The sequence below is a fragment of the Pogona vitticeps genome, chromosome 1 (genome assembly GCF_051106095.1).
Source record: "Pogona vitticeps strain Pit_001003342236 chromosome 1, PviZW2.1, whole genome shotgun sequence".
In the NCBI taxonomy this organism is placed as follows: domain Eukaryota; kingdom Metazoa; phylum Chordata; class Lepidosauria; order Squamata; family Agamidae; genus Pogona; species Pogona vitticeps.
This window is the reverse complement of record NC_135783.1, coordinates 139,935,707-139,960,830: the sequence shown is the minus strand read 5'-3', so window position 1 is coordinate 139,960,830 and position 25,124 is coordinate 139,935,707. Positions and strand designations below refer to the sequence as shown.

At 42.3% G+C, this 25,124-nt stretch overlaps 1 protein-coding gene across 3 annotated transcripts in view; it reads right to left on the bottom strand.

Moving 5' to 3' along the window:
• Positions 1–2,878: 2,878 nt before the first annotated feature.
• The window catches only part of VSNL1 (visinin like 1), a 116,050-nt gene continuing 93,804 nt past the window's right edge, over positions 2,879–25,124 (bottom strand). For all 3 annotated transcript variants that reach the window (XM_073001848.2, XM_078388426.1, XM_073001855.2), the window contains 2 exons: positions 4,568–4,783; positions 2,879–3,948 (listed from right to left, as the gene is read on the bottom strand). In XM_073001848.2, coding sequence (XP_072857949.1) covers positions 3,751–3,948; positions 4,568–4,783 — 414 coding nt within the window. In that variant the 3' untranslated portion in view covers positions 2,879–3,750. The remainder of the gene's footprint in view (positions 3,949–4,567; positions 4,784–25,124) is intronic.

Genomic DNA, 25,124 nt, shown 5'->3' with positions numbered 1-25,124 from the left:
CTATCATCTTCTTTTCCTCCAATCTAATACGTGACAGACTTGGAATCCTACTTATTATATTAACTGCTAGAGATGCTAGGCAACTAAGGAGGAAAAAAACCATGAAAATGCCTCCTTTTTTAAAATTATATTCTACATTATTTCTGGGGGGATTAGAACTCCCATCATTCCTCATCATAATGATTTCTGCTGGTGGGCATTAAAGAGTTCATGGGCCACAAGATTCCCTGAAACCACCAGGAGGGGTCATCTGGAAATTTTGTTGTCTTCTTTATTTGTATCAGAGTGTTACACAATTTAAATTTATGGATGCACATGAAATATAGGTAAAATTAAAAGCAAATTAAAATGTTAAGATTTTTGACCAGCAGCAGGCTACTTTAATAGTGTATCTTGGCCATTTCAGGTACAGTGGTGCCCCATATAGTGAGGTTAATCCGTTCCATTTTAATGGCCGCGGATGACCCGAAATGCCCCCCCCCGCAGCGTTTTCGCGACCTCCGTAAGCAAGGGGAGGGCGCGAAAACACCGATAGGGGCCATTTAGGGTCACGCGGTGGCCATTTTGGAGCCGCCGATCAGCTGTTCGGCGGCTCCAAAATGGCCGCCGGTCGCCCCAATCGTCGCAAAGCGAGTGCGGCGACTGGGGCAGATCCGTATAGCGATCCCCAAAAAGGGATCGCTATACGGATTCTTCGTTAAACGGTGCGCTCGTTAAGCGAGGCACCACTGTATCTTCTTTTGTACACGTGGTGGGGCATAATTTGCATGCATGTAAGTGCTGCGTCGATTGAATTTCTCTACAGTCACAGAACATTCATCCTGTGTCCAAGTAGGCCCATTTTACTAGATTATTTTTTTGTTGATTCTACTTCGCTTCAAAGTCTAAGTGACTTCCAGATGGTCCAGCCAGAGTCTTGTCCTGGTGGGAGACACTCTTCAGCGTTCATTCATTTGGCAAGGGTGTGTTGTTTTTGTTCTTCCTAGGATTAGCCTCCCCTCTTCTGGTTTAATATGTAGAGCTTGAGTGCAGAAAACATTTCCTTGATCTTAGCCATCATCTAGAGTTAATCTCTATGAAGTGGATGAGTTTGGTGCTGTATTACCTTATTTCATTTATTATTTGCTACCATCTCTTTATGTACCTCTGGAGAGGAATTGCTAGCCACATAATAGACTTTCCAATGGGGTTTTAGGCAGCCAATAATAATTCTGCATGATTCATTAAAACCTACGTCCACTTGTTTGGCATGTGCTGCTTGACACTAGCTTTCTCCAGCAACTATGCCTCCCTTGAAATTCAACAAAAGAATCTTCTGTTTTGATGTAGAATGGCCACTGTTTCTGTTAGTCCATGATTAGTAAGGCGGTAGAGCTTTCTGAGCAGCAGCTGCTGCTGGACAGGATCATATGCCACTGTAAGGTCAACAAATGCTGCTCCAGTTATCTTATGTTTCAAAACTATCTTTTGGAATGCTGAGTTAGATTTCAGATTTGAGCTATACAGCTCTTGCAGGCTTTAAAGTCTGCTCGTCCTGGAATTAGAAGAGGTTCCACTATAGGGGCTTAAAAGGGTTCATATAATTTGCTCAAACGCTTTGTACGAGTGGGAGAGTCTGGATCTTGGCCTGTGGCTTTTGGGGCCTGAGGGGGTCTTTGCCTTGTTTCAGTACAGTGATTTCTTTCATCTTCTGCCCTATTTCTGGAATGCCATTGCTTGTCCAGTAGTTACTAAAGGGATGAATGAGCCGTTCCCAAAATGTTTAATTTGCTTGATTTGGATATCAAGTCCTGCCGTTTTGCCATTCCTGCCTCTTATAGCTTTGTTTAGTTCCACCATTAGGAAGGCAGTAGAAACTTCACTGGATTCACTCTGAATATCCATTACGTGGTTTGGGTTTCCCAGCCCGCTGCAGTTTGGTCGTGGGTTGTATGTGTATACAGTGTGCTTTTTTTTTATCTTTAAGAAGCAATTGAAGACATGGTTGTTTCGGCAGGCCTTCCCTCCAGACAATTCCTGATGGTCCTTTTCTCTTCTTTTCTATTTGGTTTCTATCTCTGTAAAGTTTTATTATTGGCTGTTTTATATATGTATATTTTAATTATTTGTTGATTGTTAGTCACCTAGAGTGGTCCTGAGTTGGCTAGATAGGCAGGATATAAATTAAATAAATAAAATAATAAATAAATAAAATAATAAATAAATTCAGTCTTTTCAGTGGTCTCCAAACTTTCTGGCTGTTTCTTGTCACGTCAAGCTCTGTTATAGTGTCTATCTAGCGAGTCCTTCTTGTTTCTGCAAAGTTTAAGATCAGATTTCTCCTAGCTTTTACTGTATGTTCATTGGTAGTATTTTCTTCAAAGTGTGAAATCTACTCTAAATATGGGGGCGGGGGGCGGGGCGGTGTTTCTAAAGTGAGACCTGGGATGTAGTTGGTCTGTTACCCTCTTGGAACGGAAATGGAAGTTACACATGGATCAGCAATCTCTGGTTGAGGGGCAATCTGTAGTACAGCAGCATCTTGCATTGTTCTGAACTTTCCCCAGTTGGATTTTCTGAAATTATACCTCCCATGGAATGGAATAGATTGAGAACAGAAAACTTTTAATTACTTTAATGAAAAGCTTCCAGGTACCCTGATCTAGGTACCCTGACACAAAATTGTACAACAAGATTTTATCCATCATCTAAGAGGAGTCACTCTGGTCAAAAGTAAATTTTCATGAGAGTCTGACATGAACTGCTGTCTCTAAAAACCAAGTACGTAGGTGGAGGTCCCCAGGAAGAAGGGGTTTCACCGACAGTTCTCTGGAGACATAACCACCTTTCGAATTTCACAACCAACAAGCTGTTTGGGTAAAATAAAACAAATGAGAAGTCAAATGTTATAAATTTATTTTGGGACATTGATCTCAACCTCTTTGGAAGCTTTTGAAATTTTCAAGCAGAAATTAATACACTCCCAACAAAACATTTTGAACTTCCAATAAAACAGTATTTTAAATGTGTTTTATATATTTATATTATATATATTTATATGCTAACTTTTAACTGAGGGAACACTTTAGCAGGGTTAGCTCTTCTCTCTCTCTCTCTCTCTTTTAAAGTTTTGTCTTATACATCATTCCTCTGACGTACAGTAGCTTTTTTTCTGATCAAAAGGATGCAAATGAGGTAAGAATTAAGGCAAACCTAAAACTCATGCAAATGAAATACATTTATATTCACTGACAATACAAGCACATGTCTGGAGCAGACCCTTACGAACTGAGGAGTGTCCCTCGGTCTCTCCACTACTACTATACAGCAGGGATGTTTGGTGATGTTTGCTCATTTAACAGTTTACACTACCATGGGGGATTTCAGTGCCACTAACATTATCCAGTTTAGGAGACATACAGCTAGCATCAGTAAAACATGAACAATAAATAGTATAATTTCACTTGCAGCACAGCGATGCTGCACAGGCATCAGAGGAAAAGGACCTATGAAATGACGTTGCACACATCACATCGTGGCATATTTTTTTTTCTTATAATATATACTTTTAAAATTCTTTAGCAATTGACATTCTCATGCACACAAGTGTTTCAAACACAAGAAGCAAGTCCATTGATAGGTAGTCCAAGCAATTTTTGTTTGTTTGTTCGTGTGTGTGTGTGTGTATGTGTGTGTGTGTGTAAATAGCTGCAAACTGAATGGAACATTTAAACTTCTGTGTAGTCCATGAAAGCATTTTATACAATCTCCTCATTTCTGAATGTCACACTGCAGGAGTAATACAATGGACGGGTCGCTCTTTGCGGCTTCTTTGAATTCATCCAGTGTGATCTGGTCGTCTTTGTTCTTATCCATTTTGCTGAAAATCTTGTCTACTCGTTGCTCCGGTGTGAGGCCATCTTCGTTCATTTTCATCATGATCACTGTGCCTACCATTTTATAAATGGCCTTGAGAAAGAGAGAGAAGCATTCCATGTAATCCATCAAAAATAAACCTCTTTGAAATAGTCACGCCACAATCCTAACCACTTCCACTTAGAAATAATTTCCACTGAATGCAGAACTGCATAGTTAAAACTTCACTCGTACTAACCAGCTGAAGTTAGCTCTCTACTTTTAAGACTAACAAACTTCAACTGGAGAATGACGCACACCCGCAACGCAAATCAAGAACACATTGCTACTGCCAGAGATCACACTTTCATATCTACTAGATGAACCTGCTATACAGTTTTTGTAAGCTAGTGAGAATTTACAGGAGCCTTTCCTACTATGACACAGGGGAGCACAGCTGAAAGAAAACCCCTTCTTGTGCATCTAAAACAGATGGGAGGTGAGTGGAATATGGTGGCACAGGCAAGTTCTTCCCTATTTAGAGAGAGCGAAAAAATCCTTTGCCAAAAGTGGGCTTAGAGGTTGCAGCTCTATCCACTACACCATATAGGATTTTGCAACCATAAAACACAAGTCGATAAGAAACAAAGCAGCTAGCGTGGCTTTCTTTCACAATCACACATGTGACACATTCACAGAAACCGTTTAAAAAAAAAATTGCACGGAATCTCACCTCTATAATTTCCAGCATTTCTACTCTTGTGATTTTCCCATCTCCATCTAAGTCATACATATTGAAGGCCCAGTTGAGTTTCTGTTCAAAACTGCCCCGTGAGGTGATGGACAGGGCACAAATGAACTCTCTGAAATCGATGGTTCCATCTCCATTCTTATCAAAGGTTCGGAAGGCGTGCTGGGCAAATTTCGACGCATCTCCATAAGGGAAAAACTGCAGAATTAAATAAAAACAGAGGATTAAAAGTCGATATAAATCTTCCACGTCAGCATTTTTATATTCATGTATAAAATGCACCCTAAGAACCAGTCCTCCAGCCTTACTGGACTATCTGTGGAGGGAAGGAGGGGGCTGGTCCAAGGCCCGTTTGACACCACTGGAACCCAGATTGACTTCAATAAAACTTTCTCGTTTAGCCTTGGGTCCCTTTGAAGCTGGACATCTTGGCTCTAATTTTATAAAGTGCGTGCAGAATTCATAATATTATAAATCAAACTTAATTTGCTATTTCCCGCTGCTGTCAGCTTATGCCAGGAAGCATGAGACTTGCTGGCCGTCATTTCTTTTAATCACCATGAAATGGTCAATTTATGAAATGCCGACTAAGAGGGTCTGTGTGACCTTCTGTAGCATTGAATTTCATGGCTGCCATACATACCAGAAAAACAAAGGGGGAACATCTGCATTTATTCTCCTTTGTGATTTCTGATCATCTGGTCTCATTTTGTCCATTCCCTGTATTTCTCACATGTATCCGCTGACCAGTTTCTAAGACAGAACTGCTTTACTGGAACCATCAGCACAGCAATGAAGTGGGTAGAGCAGAATGGGAGGAAGGATAGGTTTGGGTGCCCCAAATATACTTGAGGAACTTCGGGGTACCCCCCTGCCCCAGCTCCCAGAGTGGATATGAAACTACCAGAAACACACCGCAAAGAGTTTTAGGAGCAGCACAGTGTGTTCAGCTATTCATACTAAGCTAAGGAGGATCTGAGGTTGACAGGACTATCTGGGTTAATATTCAAAGTATCATTGCTTCAAAATGTTTCACCCTTCGTTCTGCTGCATCCAGTTTTGCAATGTCCACAATTTTATCTAAAATGTTTAATTTTTAAAAAAATGTCCCCGTGTTTTATTTGAATGGATGCTTTTTATGACACAAATGCAACAGCCCACTTAATTCTATCCTGGTCTAAATCATCCTTGCAATAGGAGGAGAGGGGAAAGCCCACATGGATTTTATGTGGACGAAGGACTTCTGCAGAAATACTTACAAAATGGCACAAAAAGGATTAGTCTGCTAGGTACATGGACACAGGATTAGAAACAATCCTGCATGAAAAGCAGATGTGAGAGCGCACCATCAAGGGCACAAGGGCATAGTTTTTCCTCAGGATGACGTTGTGAATAGATTCCTGCTCATTGCATAACTTGTTATGTTACATAATATTGTTGGTGACATATAAGATAGGTATCCATGCACAGACACATGTTCAAGTGCACATATGTGTGTTTGTGTGAGCACCCCTCCTTAACCTGCGCACCATCGGGGTCTGAGACAGTATCAAGTAGTGGTTACAGGTTTGATCTAGATGGGGATCATCCCAGTTCAAAGTCTCATTCAGCCAATATGTATGTATGTATGTATGTATGTATGTATGTATGTATGTATGTATGTATGTATGTATGTATGTATGTATGTATGTATGTATGTATGTATGTATGTATGTATGTATGTATGTATGTGTGTATGTGTGTATGTATGTAAGAATTTTCTCCCTGCTAGGAAAGCTGCATTATTCCATCACTGAATGAGGTACAGATCCAGGGCTGTCTTTTTGTTTGTTCAAAAGGCCAGTCATACTCAGAACAATATCTCATACTTATCTGGGTATCTCTGAGCTTATCTGGGTACCAGACAGGTAATCGTCACGATAGCTGCAATTCAGTAAGTGGGAAAATGAGGTTCACAACAGTTTGCTACTGTTATGTATCAAACAAATAGCAGAGAATTCATACTAATCCACCAGAAGGCAGCTTCATTCAGGCGAGCAATGAAACGTCAAGATGGTGCTCACACATCAACATCTGTAGTGACAGCCCCAGAGCAGAAGTACCTGAGGTACTTAACCCCTCAAAGTATATTCTGGGCCGTGCGAGCAAAGTCAGATTGATCTCATAGTTCTTGTTATTGCAGTTTCACATTTGAAAGATTACTCTGGAAAAGGTGAAAACAAAAAATGTTGAACCTGGCAAAACACTTTGAAGGCTGCCACACACCATCGTCACTCTTTTTCTGACGAACACTCTGTGTTTTCAAGTACAGTATTCTGTGGCAGGCAGAAACTAAATGTGTGCCACTACAATGTGCTCCACTACAGCACCACTGTGATCAGACCTACTGCTGCCTTGGTTTGGGTGGTCGTGCTTAACAACATCTTTAATTACTGTCTGCTTTCCTCCTGGGGTAAAAATGTGGCAATCTGGAGGTGGATACAGTACTTCAGTGCGTACTCTCTAACTCCTTTCAGCAGTTCTTTCCCTGTACTTTGAGGGGAAGCAGCAGAATTTGTAGGAGTATCTCTTGGGTTAAGTGACTACAAGCCAGCCTTCCCTAAGCTGGTGCTTTCCAAGGGGTCAGACTACAACTCCCATGATTCCTAGCCAGCAATGGCCACGAGCCATCCAGTGAAGGGCAGGTTACAGAAGGCTGGTTATAGGGGCAGGCAACTACAGTGGTGCCTCGTACAACGAGTGCCCCGTTTAATGATGAATTCGCATAGCGATGGCATTTTTGCCATCGCTTTTGCGATCGTATAACGATGTTGCCTATGGGGAAAAATCGCTTTGCGATGTTTTCCCCATAGGCACCATTTTCCCCCAGCTGAGCGGCGGGAGCCTCCGAAGGAGTGCTCCCGCCGCTCAGCTGGGGGAAAATGCCTGTGGTGGCCTCGGAAGGACCCTTCCGAAGGGTCCTTCCGAGGCCACCGCTGGGATTCCCCTTCCACGCGGCCGGCTTCCCCGGCCATGGTCGGACTCTCAGGAGTCCGACCATGCATGGGGTAGCCTGCCGCGGGTCGGATCCAAGCCGCGGGAAGAGGGTGGGGGGATCCAGATGGATCCCACCACCCTCCCCCCGCGGCCTGAGGAGGGTGGGAGCCATGGCCGGACTCTTTGGCAGGCACCGCGGCTCGGATCCGATCCGAGCCGTGGTGCCTGCCAAGGAGTCCGGCCATGCCTCCCACCCCCCCACCTCCTGCGGCTTGAGAAGGGTGGGAGGCATGGCCGACTGTGCTTGCAGCAGCGGAAGAGGTGCCCGGTGGAGGAGAAGGCAGGAGCCGATCTGTCATTTCTCCTCCACCGGGCACCTCTTCCGCTGCTGCAAGCAACTTCGGGGCAGTCCTTTGGGAGAAGCCGGGCTGCTCCGAAGAAAGGCAGAAGCCCATCCGATCTCCCCCCCCCCCACACCGGGCAGCTTCTCCCGCTGCTCCCGATGGTTGGGAGGAGAGATCGGATGGGCTTCTGCCTTTCTTCTCCACAGCCCGGCTCCTCCCAAAGGGCTGCCCCGAAGTTGCTTGCAGCAGCGGAGGAGGTGCCCGGTGGAGGAGAAATGACAGATCGGCTCCTGCCTTCTCCTCCACCGGGCACCTCTTCCGCTGCTGCAAGCACAGTCGGGGCAGCCCTTTGGGAGAAGCCAGGTGGTGGGGGAGAAGGCAGGAGCCGATGCCGTCTTCCCCCCCTCCCCCGAGGCTTCTCCCAAAGGGCTGCGCCCGATAGTGGGGGAGAAAACCGGATAATCCGTTCCTATTGGAACGGATTATCCGGTTTTCAATGCATCTCTATGGGAAAACACGTTTCACTTAACAATGTTTTCCCATAGCGATGTTTTTTTTGGAACCAATTAACCTCACTATGCGAGGCACCACTGTACTTAGGAGCAAACCAGAAGTCATTTTGCTACTTTTAGTAGCAATCTTACTTTGAGACTTTTAAAATTTATGTTGGGTGCCCCTCTCCCCCCTTTTTTTCATTAGCAGGCAATACCAACTCACATCTCAATGAGGGCAATTTACATAAGCGAGAGCTTCCACTCACCTAGCCTTGCCCTCCAAAATCATCTGGAGTGATTTCTGTTGGAACTGGGGCTGGGGAGAGAAGAGCGATGCCTTCCCTCTCAGTTTCCAGATATCCCAACAAACTCATCTGCTATTTATATTGTAAAACATAAACACACGCGATACAGATGCCCCAGTCAATGTTAATTTGGCCCTTTAACTAGAATTTAACATAAGGTCCCAAAGTAATCTGCCATGTTTGTGCCAAGTGTGGGTACAGATTTCTTAAATTACCTCTGCGAATGAAACAGGCCAATTATAGGTTCTTTTTAAGCTTCCTCAGGTAGGAATATTAAGGATATTAAGCTGAGAGAGCTGGAAAGTTGCCTTGATATAAGGGCCAGGAACATGTTGCTCCTACTCAAGTAAAGAAGAGCCCAAAGAGGTTTCAGGCAGAATAAAACAACACAAATTTTTTTTTCAAGGTCTTGTAAGTGGTCCATGGCTTCCAGGCAGAATCAGATCATACCAGGCAAAGGGAGGTTCCCACATTTTAAAAATACTGTCTTATGTTTCATCTGCAAATTCATATTGAGGAGTAGGTTTCAGGAAGAAGCAAAATGAGCATGATTTATTCAGACATTTTATTTCCTTGTTTTTAGAATGCCAGCTGAGATCCTTCTTTTAGGTAGTTGAAAAATCTCTACCCTGTTTCCCTGAAAATAAGACCTAACCTGAAAATAAGCCGTAGTATGATTTTTCAGGATGCTCGTAATGTAAGTCCTACCCCCAAAATAAGTGAAACCCTGCCCTCCATCATTGTGCAGCAACCAGAAGAAGATGACATGACTGTATTTGAATAAACATAGATTGTACATGAAAAAAAAATATCCCCTGAAAATAAGCCCTAATGTGTTTTTGGAGCAAAAATTAATATAAGACCCTGTCTTATTTTCAGGGAAACAGGGTACCAGTGAGTCGGAAAGGACTCTGGAGCAGCTATGCTGTCTTTCCACAACCACAGGAACAGAGGAGAATAACTGGATCTGTCCCTTGGTCTACCTGGCCCAGTTCTGCCAGTATTGACCAGCACAGCCCTTTATTCTCTCTTAGTCCCACCTGGGAACTGAATCTGGGAACTGAATCCTGCAAAGCTGAGACACTGGTGACTATATAGTACTTGTTGGTACCATCCAAATCCCCACAAATGAAATAAATTATACAGATAATTTGCATCAACCCAAAGCTCTTTACTTACAAATGTGCAACAATAAGTTGTAAAATGTGCTAATTTACTAATTGATCAACCCACCAACCCACCAACCAACAAGCCAGCCAGCCAACCAACCAACGTTGGCATATAAGAAACGGTCACAGTCCCTCAAATTTTTACTGGGTAAGAAGCTCTCCTTAAATTTCCCCAGAAAATTAATTAGATCTTATTTAGAACATGTTAAATGTTCTTGATTATATTCTGCAAATTCAAGCAACAAGCTGCATGGGTATGATAGTTCTAACACTTCTATATCTGTTGGGCTGCATCTGTGAGAATAACAATGAATTACAGAAGGCTGAAATTCTATCCCCTTGGGGGGGAAAAGTTCTATGGACCTACAGAATAAAGAATAAGTATATATCTGGAAGACCATCCAGGTTGCAACCATTTCTATATTCACAAACCAATCGGACGGGAAATCTTTCCCATGCATCTATTGTCCCTTTTTAAAACCTGCAACACACCAATAACAAATGGACACAATCCCTGAGATTCTGGGAGGAAAGGATGGTTCTAATTTATGAAAATGGCTGGACCTTTTTTTTTAACTTCTACAAAAATGAAGAGAAAAGGATTTTACCTCCTGGAAAGGGTACAAAAGCAAACTACTGTTGAAAAAAGAGCTATGTGGTCAAAAGAGCCTTTGGGCCATTCCTGGCCAAAATGAATGATCCCAGTCCTTGGAATACTTTCCACTTGTTTCTGGATAATTACTAAGGTTGTGTAGAGCTGTGTAGCAGACACAAACAGTGAGGGCCCCCCCTCGGCGATGCATTCACATGCTAGGGAAGCGATCTCTGTTGTTTTTTATCTTATTGACTGCTGCTAAGACTGACTCTTCTCATCTCCACTCAGCCATGAAACCTCGCTGGGTTGATCCCGGAGCAATCCGTTAGACGCACTGCCTGAACCTGACCTACTTGATAGGACTGTGGTGAGGATGAAGTAAGGGCAAGGAGAAACATGCCCCTTGCATTAAGGTCACTGGAAGAAACATGGGATTACCACCACCACCCATTTAGGACTAAGGGCCTAGATACAAATAATATTTGCCCTTTCCAAGAAGAAAATATTAGTTTTTGGAAAGTATGGATGGGAAGAAAAGCTGTTGTGGACTTTGTTGTTTTTGAAGAGAAGTCTGATCGGTTTCTCTGATCATCAATCACCACGAGTTAGCTAGGAAGGCAAGATTTTGGAACATTATACAGTATTCCGTATGAAGCTGACAGAAGTCGTCCAAAATATCTTGTCAAAGAAATTAAGTGGTACACTGCAAAATGTATGTGTAAACTATTTTTTAGTAGGACACGGGAAGCGTTCAGGAGGTAGACACTTTAAACAAATCCATCCGTAAATGTGGGTTTAACAGGAAAAAGCACAGGTCCTTCATCTTATCACAACTGGAAAAAAGACCCGTTTTGCAAATTTTCTTTGTTTTTGTATCAGAGTTGACCACAACTCCCATCATCCCCCAGCCAGCATGGCCAGTGGCTGTGCGAGCAAGGGGATCTGGGAGTTATGGTCTAAAAAACCAACTTTCCCAAGATGCATCCTGGCTTTGATTCTTGGCCTTCCGAACCATCTTAAAAACAACAACAACAACACCCAACCAAGAGTCCACAACCTTTTACTTTAAATAAGTGGTGTTTGTAGTTGAGAAAGCATCTCTCTTTATACTTTATTTATGGCCTGCGACAATGGCTGGTCACAGGTGTATCTGCAGGTTTTTTTTTTAAGTTCCAACCTGCTGGATTAATCTCTTGACTCCTACAGATGGAGAATGAGTTACTATCCAGCAGGAAATGAATTGATTTTGAACTACCGTGTTCTCTAATTAGATCTGAACAACGAGACACCAATGGCAGTCACAGCAGTGCCATAGGCTAATGCATCGGAAACTTTACCCCTTATGCAATGCTAAACAGTGTCCCCCGTGGGTATTACTGCTGAAACAATTACTCTGAAATGACGTCAGTGATGGTGCCGTAGGGGGTCAGAAGTGTGCCACTTTACCAAATATTTTTCTCCAGTCCACTTAAAGGATTGAATATTTTTGCTTAAAACCCAGCTTTGTTTACATTTTGATTCTAGTTGCTTTTCCTGGAGACCCACTCCTGAAATTCCCCCCCCCCCAGTCAGCATTAGAGCGGTAGCTCCACTCCCCAAGTAACTCTTCCAAACTCATTGAAGCACATGAGATGAAGCCAAGAGCAGACAAAGCTAGGATGTAAAACAGAGGTGGACACAGCATTTAAGTACATTATCTCTATAAATATTTAGGAGGATTTGCATAAGCTTGAGTCAGATGCTAAGTAAATGATTTCTAAACGCATTCTCTATGCCCAGATCATTCCCATTTTTTTTCAAAGACAGATGTGTTGAAGCTGTCTTTCTCTTAAACCAGTGCTTCCCAACCTTGGGTCCCCAGTAGGCATGGGCACGAAGCTCTTCATTGCGCTGTAACGTGTATTCCCTTCTCCCACACCCCACTCACAAGCCAGTGCATGCTGGCCAGGCCTTCCTCCTGGGGTGGCTGTCCAGTTTAGGGAGGAGTCCAGGCTTCCCTTCCCTGCCTCCTCTGGCAGGTGGCCACTCAGGGGAGAAGGTGGGATGGGGATTCTTGCTGTAAAGCCATTGCTTGGTCGGCTGCTGGAGGAGGTGGGGAAAGGAAGCCCAGGCTCTTGCCCAGACTGGACAGCTGCCACAGGATGACCTGGCCAGTGTGTGCCAGCTTGTGAGTGAGGCAGCCAGCCGGGGGGGGGGGGGGCGTAAGTTAGATACATTAGTGGCCATATCTTGCCCCCAGATGTTTTTGAACTAGTGGCCAGTACAGCTAGTGGTGAAAGCTTTGGTGAGTTCAAACCTGCTTTAATAAAATCTTGTAGTATTGTCCAACCTGGCAGGCCAAGGTCGTTCTTTGATCTACTCTTCTCAATGTTGTCAGCTGAAGATGCTAAGCACTGAATTCCAGTTCTTTCCAATTCCTGTGAAAGTTACAGCACACTTTCCAGTTAAAGAAAGGGCTATTTATTTATTTTTAAAATGTTTCTTTTGGGAGCTGACGTTGGCAAACCATAAGCTCACAATTGAAATTGAGAACCACTGCAGCAGTCAAAATACTGATGATACTAGGAAAGGGGGGGGGGAGTAAAGAAAGCCAAGGCTACTGTTTTATGCACAGTTAAATTGAAATATTGGCTGTTGCTTAGCATAGTAAGTTACACTACAGTAGGTGCATTTGAATCAGCCGAACATATGGAGGATTAGACTCAACAAATTCTCAGTAGTTCATTGGGCCTACTGCACAGCAACTTAATATGCTAAGCAACAGGATTTCATCCATTAGCAGCGAGTTGAAAACAGCAGAAAAGAAATCCACTAGTTTCCATTATACAATGCAAAAACACCTTTTTAACATGGTGTTCCTCTGTTGAGAGAATACATGTTTATGTAAAACAATATCAACTAATGGCTGGAGTCCTGTTGGCCAATGGGAAGGATAAAAAGGTCTGGCTAGTAGAACACTGCCCTGATAATCTCTGGCTTGCTGTTCTGTACACCAGAGAGGAGCCACTGAAGACACGGCAAGTGGCAGGAAAAGTGGATCTGTGCATAGAGCCAAGTGTTCTAGCTGTGATCCCTCCTACGTTATTTCATCTGTGGATACAGAGACTCAATAAGAATGCTGTATGCTTTACAGTGGTGCCCCACTTGACGACGATAATCCGTTCCAGGAAAATTGCTGTTAAGCAAAATGGTCAAGCGGAAAAAAAACCCTGTTGGAATGCATTGAAAACTGGTCAATGCGTTCCAATGGGGGAAATACCTCATCATCCAGCGAAGATTGCCCATAGAGAACCGCCGATCAGCTGTTCTAATTCGCTGTAATGCGAAGCTTCCATCCGGAAAGCAGCCATTTTGAGAAGGGAGGGAAGCCATTTTGCGGAGGGAAGCCATTTTGCGGAGCCGGAAAAAACATCGTTTTGCGAACAAACGGTTCGCGAAGCAGGCTCCTAATCAACGTAATGTGAAAAAAACCCATTGGAACCATTGTTTTGTGATTGCAACAGCGATCGCAAAAATGTCATCAAGTGATTTCGACGTTATGCGGGGTAAGTGTCAAGCGGGGCACCACTGTATTTTATACAGTCAGACTCTGCTGACTAAGGAGTCAGAGTCTGGGAGTTTGATTCCTCTTCAGCATCTCCCTGACAGGGGCTGGACATGAAAATACACAGAATCTCTTCCAGCTCTACAGTTCTAAGATGATGATGATGATTTGCAATATGAGTAAACCGATTCAGTCTCTCCTGTACAAATGCAAGGTCTAGACAGAAACAGTGAGAATGGATGCAGTTCACCTAAGAAAGGAAACAGGTGTGTGTTTCCATCAGAGAAACTGGAGTCTCTCAAAAGCAAAAATGTCTTTTATTGCCCAAGTGTGTGGTGTTTTCAAGTTTAACCTCTGAAATGCAATAAAGCTTCTCCCAGCAGTGACTCAAGAGACCAGCAGAGGAAAAAAATCACATTCATTTTGTTTCACTCTGAGGGAATAATTCTGATGTAGGTTTAACAGAATAGCCCCAAACGCAAGGGAATATTTTCTACAGAAACCTCTAGAGAAAACTCCCTCTTCCAACACATACCTATTGAAAACAGGTTTTTTTTTTGGCTGTCCTACTGTTCGATGTTGGAGGTGAGATGAATGACTCCACGTGGAGACTGCATCTGTGGCTGCTAAGATGATTTATCACCCGCAGGCCCGCATTCACCATGGCCCACGAAGTCAGCCCCCCCTCCCCAAAAACCACACCCCCTTGCAATTCTTGCCTCGGTATAGAGGGCAATCTGCTTCATGCTTGCTCTGAAGCAAGGCCCCCTTTCAGTGGGGCTCACTCCTAAGGGCACAGGCATAGGAATGCAGCATTAATGATCCAGATGGCCACAGCATCTGAGGTCTCCCATGGAAATGCAGCTACGAATGGTGTACATTTTTTTTATGGTTGCTTTTTCATTCTTTAAGAAGTACGCCTCTTTTTACATGGCATTAAAATGGCAGATTCTGCATAGGGCAGCAAACAAAAGCTCAAGGAGCTTAAGCCAAGAGCAATGTCCATTACTCATGAGCAACAAAGGACAGAAACCCATTCCGTTAACCACAAACATTAAACCAAATTCCCCTAGCCTAGCAGCCTCCAGAGGTTTTGGATTACAACTCCCATTTTCCTCAGCGAGCACAACCAAGTTGATGAAGGCTGCACAAACACAAGGGCATGAGCCTCGTGGCGCAGTGGTTAAACCGCTGTACTGCAGCTAAAACTGTGCTCACGACCTGGGGTTCAATCCCAGGTAGCCGGCTCAAGGTTGACTCAGCCTTCTATCCTTCCGAGGTCGGTAAAATGAGTACCCAGCTTGCTGGGGGGGGGCAATGTGTAGCCTGTATAATTAAAAATTGTAAACCGCCCGGAGAGTGCTTGTAGCACTATAAGTATATAAGTCCAAAAAGGGGGGGGGGGAGATGAATCATGTGAGAGTTACCTAGAAAGTGATGTGACACTAATTCTACCATTTGCGACAGTCTGGCAAGGTTGCAAATGGGCTGGAAGCAGGAGATGCACACAGTTATAACATCACAGTGGCTTCTTTAGACAAGTAGTCCATTGACCAGAAAGAACAGAAAGAAGCCTAAGAGTCCTGCATTTCAAAGCCCCGAAGAGCAACCACTGTCCCTTCCCAGTTTATGCAACAGTGAAATCCTTTGGGGCTCATTCCAGGGCTCACCTCTGAATAAAGACTTAAGTTGCAAGCTGTTGCTGGTTTAAAGCCCACCAAACTCAGTGAGATTCGTTTCCAAGCACATATATAAACAACAGATCTCATCAAGGCCCAATGAATTCAATGGGCTAGATCCCATGGGAAGTCTCAGCTAGAGTAGACATGTTGAATGAATGGAACTTGTAAAGTCAACATAAACATAAGTCCCATTTATTCAATGGCTGTGCCCTTGTTGGGACTAAGTTGGATTTAGCCTGATAAGATTTGATCTGAAGTAAGCAGGTGTATGATCACACCAGTAATTGGACGTAACATTTATTATTCTCTTAGTGAATGATTAAACAATGGTTTTTCTCATCTCTGTAGCATTCTCATCCCCACCAATCCCTTAACAAATATTCCTAGGGACTTTGCTTGCACTGAATACAGTACTTAAATTCTGTTTGTCAAGCAGAAAGTGAACAAGTTTATTTGTAGATATCCCAGGACACAGATGTTTCAAAATTATTGTTTCCTTTTCGTAAACAGGATCTCAGAAAGGCACTGGAAAAATTCATCCTGACGCAATGCAAGCTACCCAGCTGGCTAATCAATGAGCGTGCACTGGGGACACTATTGATGCTTTGCCCATAATGAATATTGGTTTAACATAGTTCCCCCCAGTAGGCTTGAGACAAAACATCTCAGCTTATTTTTAGATGGGACGAACAACAGCCATCACGACCGCACTTCAATATTCACAGAATGGGAAGAGAATATATGGATGTTTAATAACTTTACATTTGTACACATAAATCCATGTAGAATAATTTGGACCATGTTCTCTCTCTCTCTCTCTCTCTCTCTCTCTTTTTCTCTCCTTCTGAAATATTGAGTTATTGCACTATTACAAATTAGTGCAACAAGATATAAGAAGATAACAGTGTGTTGTCTTTGGCCAGACTCCAATGGTGCATTTATTTATGGCTTACATCACTGAAAGGCAGAATTTAAAGTTAGCAACAGTAAGTATACAAATATTAAAAAGGATCAAACAAATCCTGTAAAAAAACAGTAAGCAACACCAAAACACATGCAAAACAGCGACTGTGACAGAACTGGCAATCCTGCCTTCTTTCTGCAGCCCCCACCCCACCCCTGCCTCTCAAATCCTGATTTGGAAGTCTGGGAAATTCCCAGTGTGGTTTTTACCTTATTTTGGTATCATGGAGCACTACAGAAAAAGGGAAGGAGACGAAAGTACCATCTCCAATGGCATACCAACATACACCGTTGGATCGTGGCCTTCATTAGCAAGGTGGATACATGAATGATGAAATATATCCCTCTAAAAAACTATTCTGGAATTTACATACAAATGTGGGTGGGTTGGAAAATATGTACTTCTAAGCAACAGATTCTTATAACAGACCTTCTAAGTGACCATTCTTCAAACCAATTTTATTTTTAAATTTGTCCCTCATCAAAAGCTCAAGAACGTACTTTTTGAAACACTGATAAAAGTGTAAAGATAACTTAAATTCATTGAAATTAGCATTCATTAGGCAACATGAACAGTCTACTACGTATTAATGTTTTCTTTTTATTTATTTGCTGTATATATGTTTGCTTGTTGTATAACTTAAGAAGCACATTTCCCTAAGTATGAAATCCTTTGGTTCTGAGGGGAATAAAGCAGGGGTTATAGAATAATTTGGAATATCTTCCACTGAGGTCCTGGCAGCCCTGCTCCCAGCTATGGTCAATTTTGATAGCAGAGCGGGAAAAAGTATTTTTCTTCATAGACATGTTGGGGGAAGATGAGGGAAAGGCTTCAATCTCCATAGCTCTCCCATTCCCTGCCAAACCCCAAGACCCAGTTGTAAGAAATGTATACCATACCCAGAACAGGCATACATAATTCGCTTGCAAAAATGTAACAGTGGGAAAAGGGAACAATAATTGCCAGCTGGCAGAGAAGTACTTTTGCCTCTTTTATGCCCTGCTGCTATGCCCCTTGAGTTGCTCTGTACCAAACATAAACAATTAAGTATCTTTTAATATTCAGCACCATGTGATCACCATATGACTCCACTGCTTAAAGTTGATTTTTGTCATGGAATCAACTTCAAGAACCTCTTATTGGAATCATCTGCCCCGAATCAGATCCAGGAGGGCAAGCACCCGTCATGCCTAGGAGGCAATTGCTCTAATTTCCTGAGCAGCCTGATTCAAACCAGCAAACTTTTTACAGACTTATCCAGTCTGGCGCATTTTCCTCATTTAAGCCAACTTACTTTTTTCTCAACTTGACAAAAAGCAAAAACAAACAAAAACTCTTGAGCTTCTACCAACTTCAGTTAACCTGGACATTTCCACTTGTGGAGGCAAGTCAAATACAACCTGTTATATCGACTTGGTGACTTTCATGTTTCTATACAAGGAATGCCAGGCTGTCTTTTAACGACCGAAGTCAATTAACAGTTCATGAAAAATTCTGTCCAAAGTTAGCGATGGAAAAGAATGTGCCTCAAGGTGAGATTCTGTACTTTGTTAAGTCTCATTGCAAAACAAGGATCTTCTTGCCCCAGGAATCTGCACACGAAGGTTTCAAAGAAATGTGCCATTTTTGTTGTGTAGAAAATGTGCACAAGACTATGGATAAATTTTAAAAATAGGAACAGCTAAAATGTGTGTGGTTGAGAAATATGCACAAACACACTTTATTCAATAAGAAAATGCACACAAAAGGCACATAATAACAAAATATGTATAAAAATACATCAAACCCCCCCCCCCCCGGGTTTTGGGAAACAAAGAAGTTGTCCCAACCTGATATGTACACAAGAGAGAACAAGAGTGCAGGTAGGATTTGAAGAAATTCCACAACATTTCAGCTTAAAGGTTTTTGCATCTTCGCTCACTGTCAGCTATTCAGCATTCATGAGATCGCAGATCCCAGTTAATCACTGACATGTGCTGTCAATTCTAACTTGTGTGACCCATTTCAGGGTTTTCAAAGAAGAGTACTGAAAAGTGGTTTGCCATTCCCTTTTTCTAGGGGAGCCCTGGGACTGTGCAGCTTGTCCAAGGCCCACCCAGGCTGGCTCTACTTGCAGGAGACACACTGGGGAATCCAGCTCCTAAACTCTGGCTCCACAGCCAGATATCCAGTTGACACCAGAAGGTATGCACATATGCCTTCTGTGAGTGCAGATTTGCATGTCTGAGAGAGCTACTGAGAGGGACAGGTAGGATCGGATGGCTAAATATGGAAATATTCTCCGTGCATCCATGTGCAGTCATGATCTTATGAGATGCACAAGATGCAGGTTAGAGCAAATATCAACAATTTGATATTTGAGAACATATCCAGAGGAAGGTGACAAAGATGATGAGGGTGAGGAGACAAGGAATAGGATGAAGGACTTGAATGTATAACATCTGGAGAACAGCCAGGAGAAAAGAGGACAGTCACTTTCCAGTGTTTGTTTTCTGTTGCTTCAGGTACAGTGGACACTCGACTTACAGACAGCTCGACTTACAGACTTTTTGAGTTACAGACTTCCCTGGCTGCAAAATTTAGGTTCGACTTGCAGCCGGAGAATCGACCTACAGACCAGAAAAAAACCCAAAATGGAACAAAAACGGCCGGTTATGGGATTAATCGGTTTTCAATGCATTGTACTGTAGGTCAATGGAGACTTGACCTACAGACTTTTCGACCTGCAGCCACCGTTCCAATATGGATTAATTCCATAAGTAGAGGGTCCACTGTAGTCAAGATAGAGCTCTTCAGATGTTGCTGGATGGCAACTTCCATCAGACCTAGCCAACATGCTAATGATGAGGAACGCTGGGAACTGCAGTCCAACAACATTTGAGTGGGGGGACACTTAATCCACCCTACTCCAGAAATAAGGCCCAAGTCACTGGCTAAAACCCTGTTGCTCAGTTACACAAATGGCACAACTTTTAGATGCAAATTGACATACGTTCAGAAATCTCCACAGGCACTAGCTGTTGTATGCTGAGTAGCGCAACTCTGAGTGCAATCGATAATGTATGGGTATTTCTTGACTTCTAGCCATTCACTTCCAAAAGCTGCACCACTTGTCTAACAGTTTTTGTCAGTTTTTTTCAAATAAAGGACTGAGGGCAGACTGCTGCAGAAAGGTAGAATACCAGCTGGCTACCTATTGGAGCAGCGCTGTAGTGGATTTCCTGCATTAGCTGAAGGCTGGGTTTTATGACCTTTGAGAGACATTTTCCAACGCTATGACTTTCAACGTCTAGTTCTTTAAAAAAAAACCCACCGAGTTCGCTGTTGCTTTTATGTTTTTATATGTCATGTGCTTTCCCTATGAATTGTTTCCTCCCTGAAGTTCTAGTTTTAGCATGCTTATGATCTCTGTATTTTTATGTAGTGTTTACAGTGTCAGACAATGACGGGGCAACAGAAGCTGAAGTCTGCACCATAAAACATCAAGGTCACTGAGTAATCTGGACAAATCATTGTTTCTTCTCACCCAACTCAACTCTTTTGTTTGTTTTGAGGATACACAAGTGAGGTGGTGGTTGATCCTGAACAATGCCTTAAGGTTAGAGGAAATAAAGGCCAAATAGTAGATCAATACACAAATCACCTTGACTTATCTTTAGTTCATGCTCACAGGTTTTACCATTACAGAAACTGCTTGCCAATAAGTCATCACACTATTATCACCAGTGGGTTCAATAAGACTTGCTCTGGGGTAAGTGAATATAGTGGTTATTTCTAGATGGCTGTGGCTTGAATAAAGAACCCCACTGTACTCTTCACTGCCACTGAAAAGGTAATGATCTATGTGCCAAGCTGGCAATCCTGTACAGTCAGGCTGTCTAATGTGCCAAACATGCTAATAGTAATTCATGCTTTATTCTTCATTGGCATGGATGAAAACCAATGATGTAGATGAGAAATGATTTGTATTTTTATTAGTTTAACACGACTGATTCCCAGAAATCTGAAGGTCAACAAGACAGCAACTAGGAAATTCTTGATCTCAATGAATTAGGTATGTCAGGATTCCTCCTAGCAATGGTTTTACACACACGCACCACAGCAAGGATAAGTTGAGGAATCTTAGAATAGATCAGTTTATACAGATGATAAATTAATTAATCTAGATTTCACCTCAAAGTTATTCTTATTTATCTCTAAATTAATAAAATAATCTCATTTAAAGGTTTCCAGAACACACAGCAACTGTCATAAAGCAAAAATCTGAAGTCCAAGTGCTATAAAATAAATAGACAACAGAGTGCCATCCATTAAACCCAAGAGGACCCCAAGACAGGTGTATTTTCCTTGGTTTTTATCTCTCTTTGATACCATTTTATATTTCTGGTTTCACAATAAAAATTCCACCACCTAAATATACCTCCATAAAAGACATAATAGCCGTTTTTCAGAACATCTCATCTTCTATAAAAAGTGGACTCAAAGGCATAAGGCACTAAGGGAAATGGCAATCATTTCGATCCAAAGAACAGCAAACAGACCAGTGCTAAGTTGCTGTGTGGATGTAAGGCAGTGGTTCCCAACTTGGAGTAACCCAGGTGTTCTTTAAATAAATAATTCCCTGAAGGCTTTGCCACTAGCTGTGCTGGCCAAGGTTTCTGGGAGTTGCAGTCCAAGAACACTTGGATTACCCAAGGTTGGGAGCCAGAGTATAGCATTCTTTAAATATGTTCACAGAACCCTATGTGGTCTGTGCCTGAATAATGGCATAAAGAATAGTGCCTGACCCACCCTGTGTGTTCCTGGACACTTTATGATCCAGTTCTTGTCCATGTCTACTCTGTTTTCTCAATTCTCCATGGGGGAAAACATTCCTGTGACTGGAAAAACACAAACTAGACTTGGGAAGGGAGAATACACATCACCATGTGTAGTATTTCTGGCAGAATTCATTGCCCACTTCCAAGCCATGGATTATAAGAAGAAGAAAAAAGGGAGATGAAGATTTCTATTATGAATTTTGGCAATGACATGATACCATGACAGGATCCTAATAAGATGAAGGTTCAACCTAGGTTTTTTTTTAAAAACACTTGGAGGTTAAAATCTAACATCAACAAAACCGAGTCCACCTGCTATCATTTGAGCAGCACCCAAGCCAACTACACACTGAAAGTGGAATTCAGGAATCAGCTGCTAAAGTTCAACTGCAACCCAAAGTACTTAGGAGTGACCCGTTCTTAATCTATACAGAACATTTAAGAAAAACCACGGATAAAATGAAAATCAGGAACCATAGGAGTGGGCAACCTCTAATCCAGACCTGTTCAACTTAGTGCCTGATCCAGTACAATGCTCTTATGGCTTTGATCTCCCAAGGAAAAACTGGACAGCACTCAACCGGATTCGAACTAGCCACAGCAGGTGCTAATATTGGAAACATAAATGGGGGCTGGCGGATAACTCTTAACTGTGACTGTGGCCACATCCCACAAACACTTTACATCACACTGTGATGGAATGACCCCTTAAGAAAGTTCCAAGACTCCCTGCAAGGATTGCATCATCTTGACGGCACTGCTGCTCAATGGTCAAACGACCGAGATATCCAGGCTTAGTCACTCTCGCAACTGCTCATACATCATTTAATTAATTAATTATTCATACTGCATGTTTTTAAAATCCCGTAGAATTTAATTCTTTTAATGTTACATTTTATACATATTTTATATTGCCTTTCTGAAGTCTTCTGCAATCACGCTGTATTCTGTTATGCCCTAGGAAATAAATAAATAAACCTAGCCATTCAGAGCTCAGACAAAAATACACACATTCATCTGCACATGGAGGCCTGCTCAGTCCTAGTAGTGTAACTAATTAATTTTTAAAACAAAGAATAGAAAACAGAAAAAAACAGATATTTTACACTCACTTCACACAGCAGCTTAAAAAATGTAAAGAACAGCTAGTACATCCTCGTTCAGAGATCCTCCTGCCTGCCCTAACAATTGGAGGATCTGTGGCTGGTCCTGGGCTTCACTGGGTAAAGTTGCTCATCTTCTCCTTTGATGCTGGAAAAACACTCTTACTTACAAGGTATTTGACTGTTCCTCTTCGCCTTCCCTTCCTTTCAATTGCACTATGTCTTTTTTATTCTAAACCCTGAAAATTCAAGACGTAACATAAGGGATCTGGGGGCTGGGGTACTTGCTCCATCCCGTGGCCACCTTTGGGCTCTTCTGTAGTTGCCAGGGAGACCAACCCATAACGGCAACCTAGTTGTTTCAGTATTTATCGGTGAATTTCAGACAGCGCAGGCATTCCACCATCGGGTGGCAGTGAACTCCACATCCATGGGCGAAATCTACCTGCTTTGAAAAGAGCGACCTTCTGAGAGCAAAGAAACTGAATAAAACCTACAAAGATAATTTTGATCCACTGTGATGCAATTCCCGCCCCCACCCAAAAGAGCTAAAAGCTTTACTTTGTGTGTCTAGAGAGACAGATGTATTGTTCTGACATCCTAATGCGTAATCTAATCAGAAGAACCCAAAGTCCTGAAAATAAGGAGGAATCTGAAGCGTTGTGTTCAAAACAAAAGGCAGTCTATGAAGCAGTTGTAAGATTTCGGAAGAAAAAAATAAACTCTCTAAAAGAATATTAATTCCTAGGATGCCCCTGTATTTAGCTGGTGTTGTAAAATTGGTAATGAAGACGGGCAAAATGCTCTGCTAGAAGCTGTCCTTTAAATAACCCGGGGGGGGGGGGCTTGAGTCTGCACAATCCTTTCCATCATAGCATTTAAAAAATAAATCAATCTTGTCCATACGGAGGACAGCATTCTGCTCCCCTTGCATTCATCTCTGCCTACTTGAAATAAGTTTTTTTGTGGAATTCTCTGTCGTGGTTATCTAAGAATCTTAGATCTGCAGGGCTGGAAGGGACCCTGCAGACCATCAAGTCCAATCCCCATCAAGGAGACACCATGGGGAATCAAACTCCCAACCTCTGGCTCTGCAGCCAGAGAGCTAAGCCACTGAGCAGCTGAAAACTACAATTCTTTTATGGACTCATTCTAGGCTCTACCAAGATGAAGGGTGTGTTTGTGTGCAATATGTGAATCTGTCTTTTGTGGGTACTGAAAGAGATAATCTTCCTGCCAGTTTCAAAAACCCTCCTGGCCTTCCATATCAAGCATTTAGCTCACTTCAGCAAAAAAGATTTTGTTCAACATGTAATCTGACTGACATTTCTCTCTAATACAAGCCAAGTTGGCTTCCCCTTTCACTCTTTAGCTAGACCATTTCCAACCAATGCTTGCCAAACAGAAATTCACTGGCATTCATTTTGCTCTTTCGGTTTCTTCCATTAATGCAATATCTCGATTACAGTTGTGATGATATGCAAATAGATTTGCATAGGACTGCAGCTATACTTACTAGAATTTACTTTATTGAACACCAGAATTTATTTCTGATTAAATCTGCTTAGGAGAATACAATATGTTGAATCCCTAACCTTGTGCAATTGAAAGGAACTTCATGCTCTTTCCAAATACAAGCATTTTGATAAATTCTTAAAAAATAAAATTCTTCTCCATTTGCAGCGACCCAACGAAATGCTCAGAGCTATTTTCAGCATGGAGAGAACCATGTTGGAGTGGCCTGCTATATACAGTACTGCATGTGCTGAAGATAAGGAACCTCCGAGTGCTGTTGGGGAGATGTGGAAATCTGAGCTCATTCCTACTGTAGTTGAACACACACAGATTCAAGTGCAGACTTTTAAAACATAAACCAGGAAGCTTTGGATCACATGAACCAAATTACCAATTTTTTTGTTCCCCTCGTCCGTCTGTCTCCTCCAATATGGCTTTAAACACATGGCTTCAGATTCCCCCTTATTTTTTTCTACATTTTAGACTCACATGTTCTTTCCATCCTGAACACAAAGGAATCCTCAGGTTTCGGGAAATGCTCTTTAAAAAGAAGTGAAATGAAATCAAATTGGCCCCATCCTCATTACATTTTGGACAGAACTTCGGCTTATTTCCCAGTGTATCTTAGATTAACATATCCGACGGCAGGATACCATAAATAAAACCGTATTAAAACTCCTTCAGTTTCAGTACTTTAAAACGAGTACTAAAATGCTTAAAAACGCGAATTACATTCCTTTGTTGTGCAATGACCAGCTTCTGCTGCAGTTGTTTATATCTGCAAAAATAAGACGTTGAGGAGACAATATTGCAGAGATAAACCATGACTGGCTACACAGACGGCCACGTTCTTTGCCTAATAAGGCCAACGATTTCATAGCCAGGTGCATATTCCCCAAAGCCATTATTTTAAGAGGTTTCATTTCACAGTGCCATGCATATAACAACTCTAAAACAGGGCCAGGCTTCATAGCAATTAGAGCCTGCTGTCAATCTGTAAAGCTTCTCATGGATTGAATCTGTGAATG